At 32.7% G+C, this 16,378-nt stretch overlaps 1 protein-coding gene across 2 annotated transcripts in view; it reads left to right on the plus strand.

Moving 5' to 3' along the window:
• LOC149418490 (uncharacterized) overlaps nucleotides 1-14,851 on the plus strand; it is a 70,335-nt gene extending 55,484 nt beyond the window's left edge. For both annotated transcript variants that reach the window (XM_089638523.1, XM_089638525.1), the window contains exons 2-3: nucleotides 9,682-10,070; nucleotides 11,616-14,851. In XM_089638523.1, coding sequence (XP_089494649.1) covers nucleotides 9,682-10,070; nucleotides 11,616-12,101 — 875 coding nt within the window. In that variant the 3' untranslated portion in view covers nucleotides 12,102-14,851. The remainder of the gene's footprint in view (nucleotides 1-9,681; nucleotides 10,071-11,615) is intronic.
• The last annotated feature ends 1,527 nt before the right edge of the window (nucleotides 14,852-16,378 follow it).

The raw sequence follows: 16,378 nt of genomic DNA on the forward strand, positions 1-16,378 counted from the left end.
TAACGTGTTTGCACAAACTTTAAAATTTTCATAAAATTTATGATACCAACATAATACATACGTTATAAAGATTAGACCGTACACTTACATTTATTTCAAAGCAAAATATGTCACGGACTTCTGAAAATCTGCGGAACCATCTGCCTTACCTTCAGATTCCTTTTTTTTTAATTATTCATTTGTTACTTTTAACTAGGTACTCATATTCAGATTCAATTCCAGATTTTTAAACTTTAACTACCTATAACTTCAGTTTATTGACCTTTTAATATTCATCATCAACAGAAGACGTTAAAACTTTAACTCCTCATCACGTTAAGATTTTAAACTTTAACTTTAACTCCTTATCACGATAAGATTTTTAAACTTTAACTTCAACTCATTATCACGTTAAGATTTTTAAACTTTAACTTTAACTCTTCATAACCATCAGAAGATGTTAAAACTTTAACTACTCATCACTTTCAGATTTTTAAACTTTAACCGTTCGTCACCTTCACATTTTAATTGCACACCACCCTCAGACTTTTAAACAGTTATTCAGTTATTTTTGTTTTAAATGTGCTTTACTTCACTTTTTACTGGTCATACACATAAACATTTAAAAATTTTAATCACATAATATTTTTTGAAATCGCATTGTGTAATTTTTTACGTAATTTATTTTCCTTGTTTGTTTAGTTTAATGTGGGTTGACACTTGACACCTATGCGCTCTATTTATTTACTTATTCTAATTATTATCGTTATTATCAGACGACTAATCAACATTTCAATTAGGCAACACTTATCTTACTAGTATTCAAGTATTGTAAGTAAACCACATTCCTGTAATCAATAAACGCTTAATTTATGCTGTCACAATTTCACCATCGTTAATGTCAGCCAATCAACCGTACACATATTTAAAGTAGGTGTAATTAAAATAACAATAATTATTATTATATTTGGAGTACCCCACCGTAGAGTAGAAACACTGTTTTTTTTTGTTTTTTTAGATTTTTTTTAAAAATTATTTTTACACTAAAACAAAAGGTGGACTTATAGGCAAACAAAATAAAACAAATTTGGCCGAAGAATTTTTTACAGCGTATAAAAGTGTCGTAGGTAAAGTTTTAGCAAAAAAGTTTTTTTTAATGGTTTTCGACTACCAAACTATGCATAGGGTAATCTAAATTTGATGTTAGTAGGTAAGCAATCATCTAAACGTAGATCTTATAACATTATTATTTTTTATTTTAGTTTTTTACATGTTGTGAAAATATAAAAATAATAAAAGTACAAATAAGAACATTAAAACTTAAAAATTTCTTATTGAAAGAAATTTCTAAAATTTCTTATTGAAAGAATAGGAACCTAGAAAATAGAAATGTTGAAATAATTTCTAGGTGGTATTCATACATAAGAATTAACACTATTTAGAATGGTGGAATAAAATAAACAAATAATTTGTTACGGTTTCGCTACAAATTTTCATAAATTATTATTTAAAAAATCTGTAGAGCAGTTCTCATAAGTATGTACCCCCCCTGAGAAATGTTTTCGTATGGAAAAGTGTGCTTTTAAATTGTCTCTAATAACTCAAAAGCATGTATTTTGATTAATACCTGTTGGGAAGTTAGAGCTTCACAGATGCACTCATAGTGGGCATTGCATAGAGCTTGCGTGGAAGTCCGTAAGATGGCAGCTAGTGGCCAGTAGTCGCCAGGGCTAGTGAGAATGCTCCAAGACAAACATAGAGAAAATGGTAGATTTGGAAGTAAATTTTTTTAGTAAAAAAAATAAGTTCGGCTTGAACTGAAACCGGTTGGTTAGAAATATATATATAATAAAGTGGTATTCAAAATAAGTTATTTTATTTCAATTATTATTTAAAAAAAATGGTTCAAAAATTTCAGTAAATTGGATGTAAAAACAGTGGGTTTAGGATTTAGGTTAGATTAGGATATATTATGGTATAATTTGAGTTTGTTTGAAAGGTTTGAGATAAGGTGAAGGTATAATAAAATATTGTGTTATGTAAATTATTTGAGAGTACGTAGAATGGAACACCACACAACTCCGTTCTGACACACAGTCCTTGCTTCATCCACATTCTTACATCGTTTCATACACACTATTAAACTCTTATAATATGTCACGAGTCACAAAGCTAAAAAAATCACTCAACACAAGAATTATGGCCTAATATTTTCGTATAATTTATTCCGATTTCTACGATTGTTCGATCTTAGGAACAATGAGACGAGGTTTCCTTCTCATGTCTTTTGGGATATTTAAATAGAAATTTGTCTAAAGATTTCCATTATTCATAACATAATGACATTATTTTCAGTATGTTATTCACGTAGATAATGTGACGAATTGCAAATACGTGCTTTGCGTTGAGTAATAAATTTTGTTCGTAACAGTTGTTATTGAAATTAGCTGTAGCTCTCAGTAGGTATTTATTTACATTTAACAGTATTCATTTTCAGTGTGGTACCGTAATGCTATTTCTCTAGGCCCTTTGGTTAAGTGTTAAGTGCTTAAAGCGAGAACAGCCCTTTTAGTAGGTATTGCAGTTATTGTTAATGCAGTCACGAATGGAATGATAATAAATCCAGTTGAATGTATCGTCTACCATAATAGTTCTCCAACCTACATTAGTTATTTACAAGTCAATCTGCTTACGTTAACTGTCTGTTGTTCATTTGTCTAACATAAAATCAGACTTGAAGTGATTTTTCGTATAACAAAATTTATTTGATTTTTTGTTGTTATTACAATCGCCACACAATCCTTGTGGGTACACCCAATATTTCAACACTCGATCATCTTTGTTAGATTTTTTTGACATAAATATAGTTAGTAATGGACAAAAATTTGTGCCGCTAACCTGTTTCTAATTGTGCCTTTCTTTGTTTACACATGCTAATTTTTACATAAATTCACACCTGACAAATTTAAATACACAATGTCTTATTTTACAATCTGTCGCTCGTAGATAGCCAGTAAATTAAAACATGGCATGAAATATTTTCCAATGCATATTGATTTATTGGTTTTAAACTTTGCAAGTCGATTGCTTGCGTCGGAGCTTCTCAAACTTATTAACATCTTCACCGCTTCCTTGCCAAACAATATATGCAATAATGATAGTGAAATGAATTTTTACGATTAAAATAATTGCAATATAGTGCAATATAGTTGTGAATGAGGAATACTTGGAGCAGGTGGATGAATTTGTGTATTTAGGAAGCATGTTTACGAGAGATGGGAAGGTTGACAGAGATATTGAAAGAAGAGTAAATGCAGGTAACTCCATTAATGGAGGACTGAACGCAGTTGGCGCTAACAAAAAATTGTCCAAAGAAGCGAAGTTAGCAGTCCACAATGGAGTGCTGGTACTTACCCTGATGTATGGAAGTGAGGCATGGAACTGGCAAAGAAAGGATGAAAGTAGATTGAATGCTGTTGAAATGAGATCCCTGAGGCGTATGTGTGGTAAAACCATGTATGATCGTGTGAGGAATGTGGATATCCGCAAAGAGTGCAAGGCTGATGTAAGCGTAATGAGTAAGATCAAGAAAGGGACGCTTAGATGGTTTGGGCATGTAGAGCGAATGAGCGAAGAAAGGAGTGTAAGGAGAATATACGATGCAAATGTGAATGGTAGCAGAAGTCGGGGACGCCCGAGGAAGACATGGCACGACCAAGTGAATCAGATACTTGAGTCGGGCCATGTCAAGAGTCAGAACAATAGAAGAGTATGTATGAGACGATGTATGAATGTGAATGAGGCAAGGAGTGTGTGCCAAGACCGAGTTGTTTGGCGGTCCGTCCTCTCTGCCTACCCCTGCGGGGAAACGGCGTGATGGTTAGTTAGTTAGTTAGTTAGTTAAAATAATTTAAGCAAAGGATAATCAGACTTGGAACAGGTAGTCCACGTAGAATATCTTCTTCTTTATTTTATTTTTGCGTTAAAGATGAGTAGATGTTAAGCTTCAGAGAGTATATTTGTATTTTATTGTAGAAAATTCTTGAAATATAATTATGTAGGTCCACCGGAAAAAAAATGTATTCAGTACCAAATTATTTCCTTCGCCACCACCCATTACTGCCCTTGGAACCACCCTGTTCCCCCGGACACAATTTTATATATCAGTAGGCATTTAGGCATAGTATAGATATATCAGCGCATTTTTTAATTTCCGCCCGTTCTCGCTGCCCAACAATGTCCCTCAGGAAAATCCCCAACGACGATATTCCTAACTTAAAACCCTTGAGTTGATGTTGGCTCCATGAGAACAGGCGGAGCATTTCTAAAACGTCTATTTTCCCTCCTTCTTATAATCCGGGCCTCTTCAAGATATCCATCATCAACTCCCCTCCTACAGCCCCTACCTTAACCCGCCTTACCTTAACCTTACTACCTTGACCCGTACAACCGGGTGGCGACACTGGCGACATTATTCCCTTGACTTTACACTGTACAGAAAGGGGCACTCCTGCGAAGCGTCACACTAAAAAATAATAATTTGGAAATCGCTGGTTCATCGGGAGACGGTTGACTCTCAACAAACTTTGCATATATTTTCCATTAGTTTCATTCCTTAGCACGAGTTAGTTCGGTTAAAGCCAGCTTAGGCAATTTATGTATTGTGAAATTAAATCTTATATTATATGTATTGTGTATTGCATAACATTTACCGTTTGCATTTCTCACTTGGGACTTGGGACACGTAATGGTTGTCGCAGGCTTAGCTCGTTCAATGAAGCATTAAAATTCATGCGACCAGTTTCCATTGCTTGGATTTGCACTGATTTATGCAGAATGCTTTCAGGCCTATAAGGGGAACTATGTATATTTAAATTGCTACAGCCATTATCAGAGATATTGATCGCTAATTTTATGCGAGACGCTGTGTTTATCTAATGAATTAAAACCTAGTTCTGTAGCATTATTCAAGCATTATTTTTGTTTACCTATAGTATTAGCAGCTTTCAATATGTAAGTGATTGTTTTATTTCCCTGAATTGTACTAGAAATTATTTCCTCTAAGACTAAGCACACTTCAATATCGGTTTTTCGAATAAGTTGAATCCTGGAAATCTCAAAATAGAAATGAAAATATTTGCGTTAACTCACAGGCGTTGATTCAGGCTGAAACTGTATATGTTAGAGGGTCGTAAAACATATTTTCTGTTTTATAGTCATGATTGTTTTTTAATTTTTTTTATTGAATACATTTAATTAACTCACTAAACAATAACAAACTCGGTCTTGGCACACACTCAAATGTGGACATGGATATTTTATAATATAAGAATAAAAATAAGTACCTATATTCAGGTTGAGGATAAATGTTGCAATACAGGTGAGAATAAATTATGGCCTAGTCAACATTTGTTTCTAACTAGGCAGCAGTGCCTGTTCTAAAAAACAAATCATCTCGTGAAAAAATATAGTTTATTATTCGTATATTGCTACATTTTTTGGTACATTTATATATTGATAGATTTTTCATTATATTTTTTAAAGTACAAAAGGTAATACATAGAAACAGAATAGAAAAACCGCAAAGAAATAAGGGAAAAATAAATTGAAGCGAAGATTAAACTACTAAATTTTCTGAATCTCCATTCCCAAATCTATTTTTGGACCGAAGAATGACACTTCACCCAGTTTCAGATATGATTTTATTATATATTTTCGGAGATACGAGAATACTTTTTGATAAATTACAGTGCTGCTATTTGGAACAGAAATGTAATATTTACAAAGCAAATTACAACAGAATAGCAAAATAATCACGAAGATAACATAATAAACAGCCATGTAGTAAGATATTAGCCACTTATTACGTTTTCCTATAAGTTTTCATGCCCTCTGCATAATGGCTTACTTACTTACTTTTTATTATATTATTATTATAATATTATTTACTTACCTATCGGTTATTATTTACTTATTTTTATTTAGTTATTTTATTTTTTCTTATAATTTATAATTCATACTATCCATGTTGTAATTGTTAGTATGGTTACCCTATGCTTGTGTCTGATAAGCAAGCACAGGTACCTTGTACTTTAGTTAACAGAAGAATATTATTCTTGCCAACTTACTTACTAATGCTTCTTTTGATGACATTTTTGTTTTTATTTTTTTATACATTTGTTACTAAAATTTTGTTTATATTTGTCTACCGGTCTCTTAACGACCGTGTCATAAACTTTTCTTTTTTTGGTTTAAATTTAATGTTGTTATTATTTTAAGTTTACATATATGTATTTTTTTTAAATGATATTATTGTAAAGCTGCACATCTTGATACAGGAATGCCCTAGTGAGATGTGCTGAGTATGTTTTTTTATGTAAAAACTGTTTTTTGAATAAATAAATAAATAAATGGGCTTCATAAGGAATCTTGACGTCTTTACTAGCTAATACAGCATAGATTATTTTATATGTATGACAATTATTGCCATTCTTGTCTATCTTGGTTTGAAAAAGGAATCCAAGAATTTTTTCCCTCATATAGGTATAATCACGGCGGTTTAAATGCATTCAAAGTATGAAATGGTAAAGCTGGGAACTTTTAAAAGAGGACATGTCACTCAGATAAAATTGTTGGGAAATCAATAAAAAGCTTATAATTTATTCATTTGAGTTTTATTTTGGTTTTGATATTTATTTAATTTTTATTTAATTTTAAAAAGAAAGACAAACATTCCCGGGTTACGAATAACCTGACAATATTTGAAAATCTCCTACTACCACCACAGTAAGCTGAAAATGTTGCTTGTGTTGTGATGGAGGACTTAGCCAGCCGAGGAATTGAACACACTACGCCCGAGTGGGACCCAAGCGCGATGTCAACTCGGCCACCGACCGGTCGATATTTTAGTACATAGTCAAAGCCATTAAGATGTTTGTACGTAAAATTAAAATTAAAAAAGGAACTTATTAATTATAAAAAATATTAAAAATTTGTGGAAAACGTCCCTTTTTGACAATGAACGCAATTAAAATATGGTGTTTTCTCTTTCTGTAGTTGGTCAATTTATAATGCTGAGATAGTAATCTTGGTGGTGTTCGTCAATATATTGGATAACTTTGCGAATGTAATCAATTTTTCAGTGTTTATTGCGGTTTTTCCTTCTGGAAATGCCTTATCCAATAGGAAAAGGAAAACGGTTGACAGTGGACCTTTACAAAAGCTTATTTTTTTAAATGTGTGTTTTTACCAAGTTATCAATATATTGAATGGTGACTATGCAACCTGGAACAATGCAGTTATATTCCAATATAATATTGCGATATTCCAAAACTGACTTTTCTGTTTTTTGATCTTTCAAATTCACATGAATTCGATTGATAGAGCGGACCTTTTAAATTTATTGGCCACCAATTTTTAAAAGTCGAATATATCGGAGTTCTAAATCATATCAACAGTAAAATTATTCTTTGAACTGGACTTGACTATCATATTTACATATTCGACAGTCGTAAACAGTTTAGGTACCAAATAATCAGAAAAATCTTTTAATTACTCCGAAATCTCCATCGCTGGGCAAAAAGTGTCCTCATATAAAAAAGAAGAGTTTTCTTGAACCTTTCGGAAGTAGCTAAAGCCGTTGTAAAGTTTACCACTCTATAACGGCTTTATATTTGGCAATTTTGACCACCACAGACCAAACCCACCGGAAAATAGATGCATGTGAAAAAATAACTCTTTCCAGATTTCAGATTTTGGATGCCAAAGTCGTTGACCCACAACTGCCTATAAAATATTGCTATAAACATACCATTTAGTTTTAGGGAACTTATCCCCTTATAAAACTAAACCTAAATTTCACATTCGTGGGTGAAGTAGAAGAAATATTAAAAAAGTCCTAATTAATAAAAAAACGATCCAATTTAGACAGCTTCTGTAACATATATTGCAAAATACACATCCGTTTATTACAAAAAAACCACGCTGCTTTTAGGTATCGATAGCCGAAATGTGTTGACTGTTGAATGCTGTGCATTTGAGAACATTTTAAACTTTTCTTGATAAGTCACCAAAACGCTCGCATCATGTGTTCTGCAAATTTTTGTTGCTTTCTTCTTATCTGTTATCTGCGGAAGTAGGAATAACATGACGACTATCTTACGACAAAGTTCTTATAAGTTAGTCAGAGACCATTTCCTGTTGACCCTTTTATCTCTTCGAAGACGTCTTCTGATTGCTGGTCAGTGAAGCGTCAAATAATTCTTTACCACAAAGTATCGAGTGTCTTGCGCGTGTCGGTGCAACCTCGACCGTTTAATACAAATTCAGGGAGTAGGTTTTTTTGGAAGAGCCGTTTAAATTACAAAGAGTACATATCCACATATATTATTAGTATGCGGTTTTAAATTTATGCACGGATAAGCTCTTCTATAATTAAATTATATGTGGTTAAGTGAAAAAGCCAATATAAACAATTTGATCTGTAATGGGCATATGGGGGTTTAAAATCACCCATGCATGTCTTCGATTATGCAATATGTTTAAAAAATAAAGTTATCTTTGTATTTCAGTACTTGGAACAGCTTAGATATTAAATAGAGGTATTTACTACCGGGTTACGCCTTATAATCACCCTTTTGTTCTTATAATTTTTGTAAGTTAAATGCATATTTGAAAGCTTCATTCCTCATGATAGAAAGACGTTACAGGCTCTAATAGTAGTGGTTAATATAATTGTCTTTATGAAGCTCATCAATGGAGAGTTTTTACTATTTCGGAAAACTAAGTGTGCATTTACGTGAATACCTCACCAGGAAAAGATTTACCAAGATGTAACAAATTTTGCACAAGCACAAGCATGAAAAAGGAACTCCAACCCCTTTTTTTAGTCAATATTCACCTATTAACTTAAATACCAGTATATTTTTTACCATTATAGTTAGTTTTAACAGTTAAAACACTCAATACCCAAACTACCCAATCACACCAAAATTGTTGTGTTCCAAATCCTGAATTGCTACGATTAAAATGCTTCTTTATCACCAAAATCAATTTCATGATCTAATGAATGTTTACTACAAATTAAACCCATACTCTAGGTATTTAGAGTTTGATTGTATATTTTCTTTTCAATTTACACGATAGTTGTACCTATTATTATGTTATGTTAGAATTATTATAATCAACAATAGTAATATCATGTAAGCAGTTACCATATAAATAGTATTGTATTATGATGCCGTTCAACTCATCAACAAATATGGGAACTTTTTCTGATCGTCCTCGATTAAATTAAGTTTCAAATCCATCAACACTGTGAATCAACAACAATGATATTGTAAAAAATACCAAAGCTAAGTTTCTCTGGTGAATGAAATGTGAACTTGTAGAAATCAACAGATTCAGTCGTGCCAAACAAACAAGTCGTTTATTGTAATGGTGTTTTATTATTATTTTTAAGTGAACATTTATAAATTCTATTTGTAATAAATATTTAATAAGACTTCTGAACCAGAGTTATAATAGAAATAATTTTCACTGGATTTTCATACCTCAATATGACATATATATTTATTGAACTTGTACCGAAATGTACATTGTTGGTTAGTGTGAGATAGGCATGTGAATGAATTACAGCTCAATGTGACAAGTTGTGCCCAGTTTGACTTAAATATATTAATGTATTTGTTTTCCTTGTTGCAGTCGTGATGCGGCTGGTCGTGCTGTGGTCCGTGCTCGCGGTGTGCTTGGCCGCGCCCGAACAAGCGCCCGCGGCAGGACTGACAGGACTGACAGGACTAGCAGGACTGGCAGAACAGGCAGGACAGGCAGAACAGGCATGGCTGGCAGGACTGACAGGACTAAGAGGGCTGGAAGGGCGCTCGGCGCGCTCGGTCGCGCTCAGCATCGGCGGGGGCGAATGCGCCGAGGCACGCTTGCGCTGCGCTTACCGCACGGGCTGTGGTGCAGCGCTTACCAACTACCTGCTGTGGTGCTCGGACGTGGTGCACGGCGCGCCCGGGTGCCCGGAGCCTTGTCAGCACGCGCTCATCGCGCTTACCAGCACGGAGGAGGGAAAGAATCTTATGAATGTATGTAAATTATTATAAATAGTTATTAACTCGCGTTAAAAAAATTATCCTCCAAATTTTCTCTTATTTAATAAATCAAAAACAAAATTTCTTCTGAATAAGTTTTGTAAGCAGGTAGGTACTTAAGTACCCACCTTATAAATTATTTGTTTTTTTTTTTTATTTCTAATAAGGAATTATACAATTTGTCTAAAGAAACGTCACTATTACAATGACGTTTTTTTTCAAAATTTCTTCAGGCGGACAAGTACGATAAAACTGAAAAAAATGCGAATGAGAAAGACTGAACAGTGGTCAAAGTTAGCCATCTAGTCAAAGCAAGGATTGCTTAAAGCCAGACCACGCTATTTCAGAACATCGCTCGCCATACATTCCCATTGGTAGTGTATGGCGAGCAATTTGCTGAAATAGGCTAAACCATGATGCGTATAGCGTAATCTGTCGTCTATTTTAATGTTGTAGTGAATGCAGCAGATTTTCGTAAATGGAAACCGAACTCAGAAACAAATTTATAGACGGATGAAACGCAAAACGGTAGAGTTAAAACAGGACCTTTCGCTACACTCAGTCAAAAACAGCTACATACACGAAATCTCTCTTCACTCAATTTGCAATTGAAGCTTAGATATTTCCAGCCACCAATAAAAAAAATGGGTGATCGAAGGCACTCGATATATTTTTTTCATAATCAAACACAATATAGGGAGAACAATGAGGAGAATATTAATGTTGCCTGTAGTAGATGACCTTGATAGAGATGCATAAGTAGGTACCTGGTTATTCAGATCTGATAACACGACTTAAGCCACTTTGAGAAACGTTTCGATTCTGATTGTTTGTCTTTCACCAGGATGAAACGGAAAATAAAATAAAATTAACAAAGTCAAACTGTTTATACGTAATGAAAAAAACACTACTTAACTTCGTTACTTGCCTTTAGACGGGCCGCACAACTAACGTGAGCCGCACCAAAATACTTGAACATTTATAGGAAGGCCCACTTTTAGTTATTTTACACATTTAGTTATTTATAAAATAAAGTGTATGAAGTTAACTGTGACTATAATATTGTATTTGGGCCTTCCTATAAATCAACTGTGACTATAATATTGTATTTGGGCCTTCCTATAAATGAACTGTGACTATAATATTGTATTTGGGCCTTCCTATAAATCAACTGTGACTATAATATTGTATTTGGGCCTTCCTATAAATCAACCGTGACTATAATATTGTATATGGGCCTTCATATAAATCAACTGTGACTATAATATTGTATTTGGGCCTTCCTATAAAGTATCTAGTATTTTGGGGCGGCTCACGTGTGTTGTGTGTCCCGTTTGGAGGCAACAATTTGAGTGTATTGTATCTACAACATGAACGTGTGTTTGGTTAGCAAGGTCATTCGACCGCTCGTTGTTTTTTTCGTGGATATTTAGAAACAGGTTTCAATCTTCAATGTTTTGGTTAACTCGTTTAGTGAACGAAAGAATCTGGATCACATTTAAAATTATCAGTATAATAATAGTTTATTTTTGTTGACAGTGCGAATGCAACGATGACTACTGTCAGGAAACCAAGCAGAGGGTGGAGGTATGTCGACCGCAGGTGTTGAAGGCTTCACTGAACGAGACGGTCTCTTGCAGGGTGTCACAGCTTATCTGCGCTGCAGATCCTCTTTGTTCCACGGCTCTCGACTACTACAGGAGATTCTGCAGGTCCATGTTCCACGGCAGAAAGTGTTCCCATCGCTGTCTCAACTCAATCGACATCTTAAGAAGGCAAGACAAAGCCGCGAAACTCAGCACTTGTAAGTGTGACGGCTTCGAAGATTACGACTGCCCGAAAGTACAAACCAACATGGCAAGGCTATGCTTTCACAAGACCAAGCCAATGCCGGACGATAGGGAGAGTACTACGATCAGGGAAGACCTCAGGACTAATGAAGTGAGTGCTGCAGTAAGTGTAAAGGCATCTTTCGCAGTATTATCAGTGTTACTAGTGCTCAGTAAATTTACCGACCCCGACTGATGTCGCTTATCGAAATAGTTAATAGACTGATTTTTAAATTAAAAGCATACATTTTGTACATTAAAATAATAAATCATAATAATAATATTAATATATGAATTTACCTGCATTTCGTTTCTGCCGCTGAGAGCTCCGCTGTAACACTATACAAGGTTACATACGTAGGAATATATTACGATGGAGCTATCAACGGCACGACTACACACGGGAATAAAAACTTGCTATACCTTTGTAGTTTTTTTTATAAATAAATTAATCGAGTTTCACGCAGATGAAAGTATTACAATATTAAATAGTGTGAATATTTTATCAATGTAATAATGTGTAAGGATTTCGTACAAACATTAACATATAAGTTGTATATTACTAGATTATTTTGCTTAGGGTCGTAATATTTATGGGCTAAATGTTGAATGGGTTATCACCACAGTGTACCAAAGTGAGATTATTAACTTTTAGAGTAGAATTACTTGAAAGAACGGACACGACGAGATGAATTATTATTGTGTAAATACCTGAAGTCTTGATTCCGTTCTACTCATTAGATATATTTTATTATTTATATGTAGATATACTTTCACGATTTAAGTATTTATTGGTGGTGATACGTATCGAATCTTTTTAACTTTACACATGTAATTCATAATATATAAGTTATATTCTAAGTACAAAATCAAGTTAGTTCAAAATTTTGTAAAATCTACTGTTTAATTTGTCTGCGAAAGTAAAAGAAGATAAGTCAAAATGAACACCATAGAACTTAAGGCGATGAATAACATTTGGAATCTGGCCGCTAACAATAAGAATCCTTATGTAAATGGCGCTAAGAAAAAACACCGCCAAAAAATGTGTTTTATTTTTAAGGCATATTTGAAAGTTTTAGGATAATTTTCTAAAGAACTTAATTTGAAACATTAGGAGATTTTGATACTATTTTTTTGAGCTTTAAAAAGACTTCTCAAAAAGGCTCAATAATTTCAAAGGCCAAGATGGGTTCTACTTGCAGTATTTAATTAAATTATCTAAAATATGTCTGAGTGATCAAATTTGCAAACCAAAAACACATGATTTTGCATTACTTTGTAGTGCACCTTAAGTGCTAAGTGCTTTTACGTGAGAAAATCCCTTAGTACTGCAGTTATTGTTAATGCAGTCACGAATACAACGATTATATCTCCAGTTGAATGTATCGTCTACCATAATAGTCCACCATTCAAGGCCAAGGTGTGTTCTACTCGCAGTGTTTAATTAAAGTATTTCAAATATTTTTAAGTGATCAATTTTTCAAACCAAAAACAAATGATTGTGCATTACTACGTAGTCCTTCGCCGTAAACCACTTCTTCTTGCCGTTTTTTTCAATCCAAAAAGTTATGGATCTTATCACTATGTAAGTTCTTTGCTATAATAGAGTACCTATAGATTACATGAGTGTAACTAAGTTGTTACTTTGTATTCATATTAAAACAAACTGATTGACTTATTCCATTCTTCCTTTCGTAAAAACAAATTCTACAGTAGTATAAATTGGGGTAACGTGGCATAAATTTTAGATTTTAAAAAACTTAATTTTATTCGATGTAATTTCATCGAAAATAAGTTATTATTTAATTTTTAGCGAATTATTTAGAGGCTATTAAATTTTTTATGATTTTTTTCTCTTTTCCCCGTCAAAATGAAATAATTAAGATCAGAATAAATAAATACATTCCTTTTAAATATAATTCTGTTACTATGTAATGATTAATGACACATTTATTTCGAAACTGTCACAATTCGAAATTTCGATGGACAATGTTCAAACATTTTTCTGTTCTATTTGAATAGATGTTTTGTATCTGAAATAGCTTGTTGTTTTCACAAGTGACATAAACATTAATGGCAAAGATTTTGTGAATTTATGTAATTAAGCTACATTGTTTTATACCAAGAAACTTCAAATTGTTACTACGTATTATTTTTAATTCAATAAAAGACACCACGTGACTACTGTATACCCACTTACTAACTTATCATGACCAAAGAATTTATTCCGCTTCAACTGTTTGTAAATGCTTTTTCTTTGCATTATAATTTGACTATTTATTGAAAAATGATGTAAATATTGTATTTTTTTCTGATCGAAATACTCAACAAAATATACTAATGTAAACGTATGATGAAATATGATGTTAGTTAAGGAGATCCTAATTTAATAAATTATGAATAAAATAACATATAAATGAGATAAACTATTGAGAGTTTAGGTTTTTTACTCGGCTAAAAAATGTTAAGCAATTGAGATTTTTGATAAATATTTGTATAATAAGTTCGATGAATGTATTTAATTCATATGTCACATCAACATATCACCTAGGATTAGTTATTTATGTTTGAAATATGAATTGTACCTTATGAAAATGTATATAATTTCTTACACACATAATATTATATGTATTAGATTTAAGAGCGAAACAACAAATTTGTTGAATTTATAAACTTATTGAAAATGTTCAGTGTTCGTTGAAGAAGATAGCTTGCCGAATTAAAATACATAATTTCGGTTCCTCATATGATTCTAAGTCCAATGAATTAGTATTAAATTATAATAATAGTATGAGAAGTAGGACTTGATGATTTTGACCGAATTATATTGATGATTTTTTAAACTTTCCTTAATTTATGAATTCAACAAACTACTCGTATTTTCCTTATATTGACTAGATTGATAACTGACTGTTACTCCGTACGAATTATGATATATTTTTATACAAATACATGGTGTATTTCGATTAATAAATTTACTATTTTATGTTCCTGAAAATACGCAATTCGTTTTATTTTAAAATGTTGATGTTCATTCATCAACACTCTTTGGGCTTTATTAAGCCAAAAATGTGTTTATTCTTGGTATACCTTATATTGTACGTAATAGGCATTAAAATCGTTTTACAAACGGAGTCTAAAAACGCTCGATTTCAAGCATAAAACCTGGTTTTTATTTATTTTGTAAATAATTTTATAAGAAAGCAAAAAAGTTAATCAAATGAAACTGTCACAGATAATCTTAGCTATAATACTGTATTTTTTAAAAGTTTGTTTTTTATGCGTTCATACATTTCTGTTTTATTAGTTTGCCTTTACATTTTTTATTGAGTATTTTTTTAATTTTATTTGTATTCTACTCAAGCTAGACGATAGGAAAACCTTCAATTTATCTAAGACATATTTTTTGGTATTCATAATGTACACCAATTGGTTATAAAGATTAATCAAAATAATGATTTGGCATTAAGCTTCGCATTTAAACGTGTTAAATTTTATGCAACTGATAAACAACCATTAATGTAGGGTAAAGGGTTGTTTATTAAGGAGTGTATTACGAATTAGTGAAACAAAAAAGTTTCCTTTTGAATAAACAACAACAACAACGAATGTTTTGAAAGCTGTGCGAAGTAAGAATATTTTTAGGTAACAAAAAATCTCTAACAGAAACATACAAAGCGGTTTCGGAAATGAGTTTGAAATCGATTCATAAATCTATCTCGCTTAAACGCCATCTGTCAAGAGGACGAAGAAGAGGCCCCTTACAGTTGTACCACCAATCAGCTCCGTCTTGAAGTTATAAATCGATTCTTCGTTTAAAATTCGACTCAATTGTAAACAGATAATTCGTCAATATTTAATTTTTACCTTATGAATAACCAATGAATGGGGAGGTTACTGTTTTTTTCTTCATTTTACTTCGTCCCCTGAATGGGATGCCAACAGCTACATTATATGTAATATCTTCTGAGGGGCTATTGACATCCTTGTCTCTCGCCCAGGTGCCCACACAATCGGAGAACGACTAGGGTGGTCCGCATCCCAATTACAGAACACTCTCGATTATCCGCGGCGATGGTAAATAAATCTTAATCAGAAAAGTGTATTTTTTTCAAAACCATGCTCGTTTATTGTAGAGTTTTTATACGCGCCAGGAACTCGGTACAATGTAAAAAAAGGATAAAACTAATAACATTTCATGAAGTTAAAATTTATTGCTTCCCTACCAAACAATGAAACAACTCAGTATTTTTATTCCCTAGGAACTTGATCTTAACGATTGTTAGTATAAGAATGCGAACCGAATGGGCAGATTTATTGGTTTGGAAATTCAGTTATAAACATACCGTTACACGCGTCATTCATATTTTAACCATAACCAATGACTAACAAAACTAACAATGAACAGTGTGCAATGTTGAATTTAGCAAGGTCGACTGAAAAGTTTAAAAACTGATTTTGCTATGTTTAGAT

This window comes from Hesperophylax consimilis, chromosome 13, assembly GCF_061612785.1.
Source record: "Hesperophylax consimilis isolate HC1 chromosome 13, BYU_Hcon_1.0, whole genome shotgun sequence".
In the NCBI taxonomy this organism is placed as follows: Eukaryota; Metazoa; Arthropoda; class Insecta; order Trichoptera; family Limnephilidae; genus Hesperophylax; species Hesperophylax consimilis.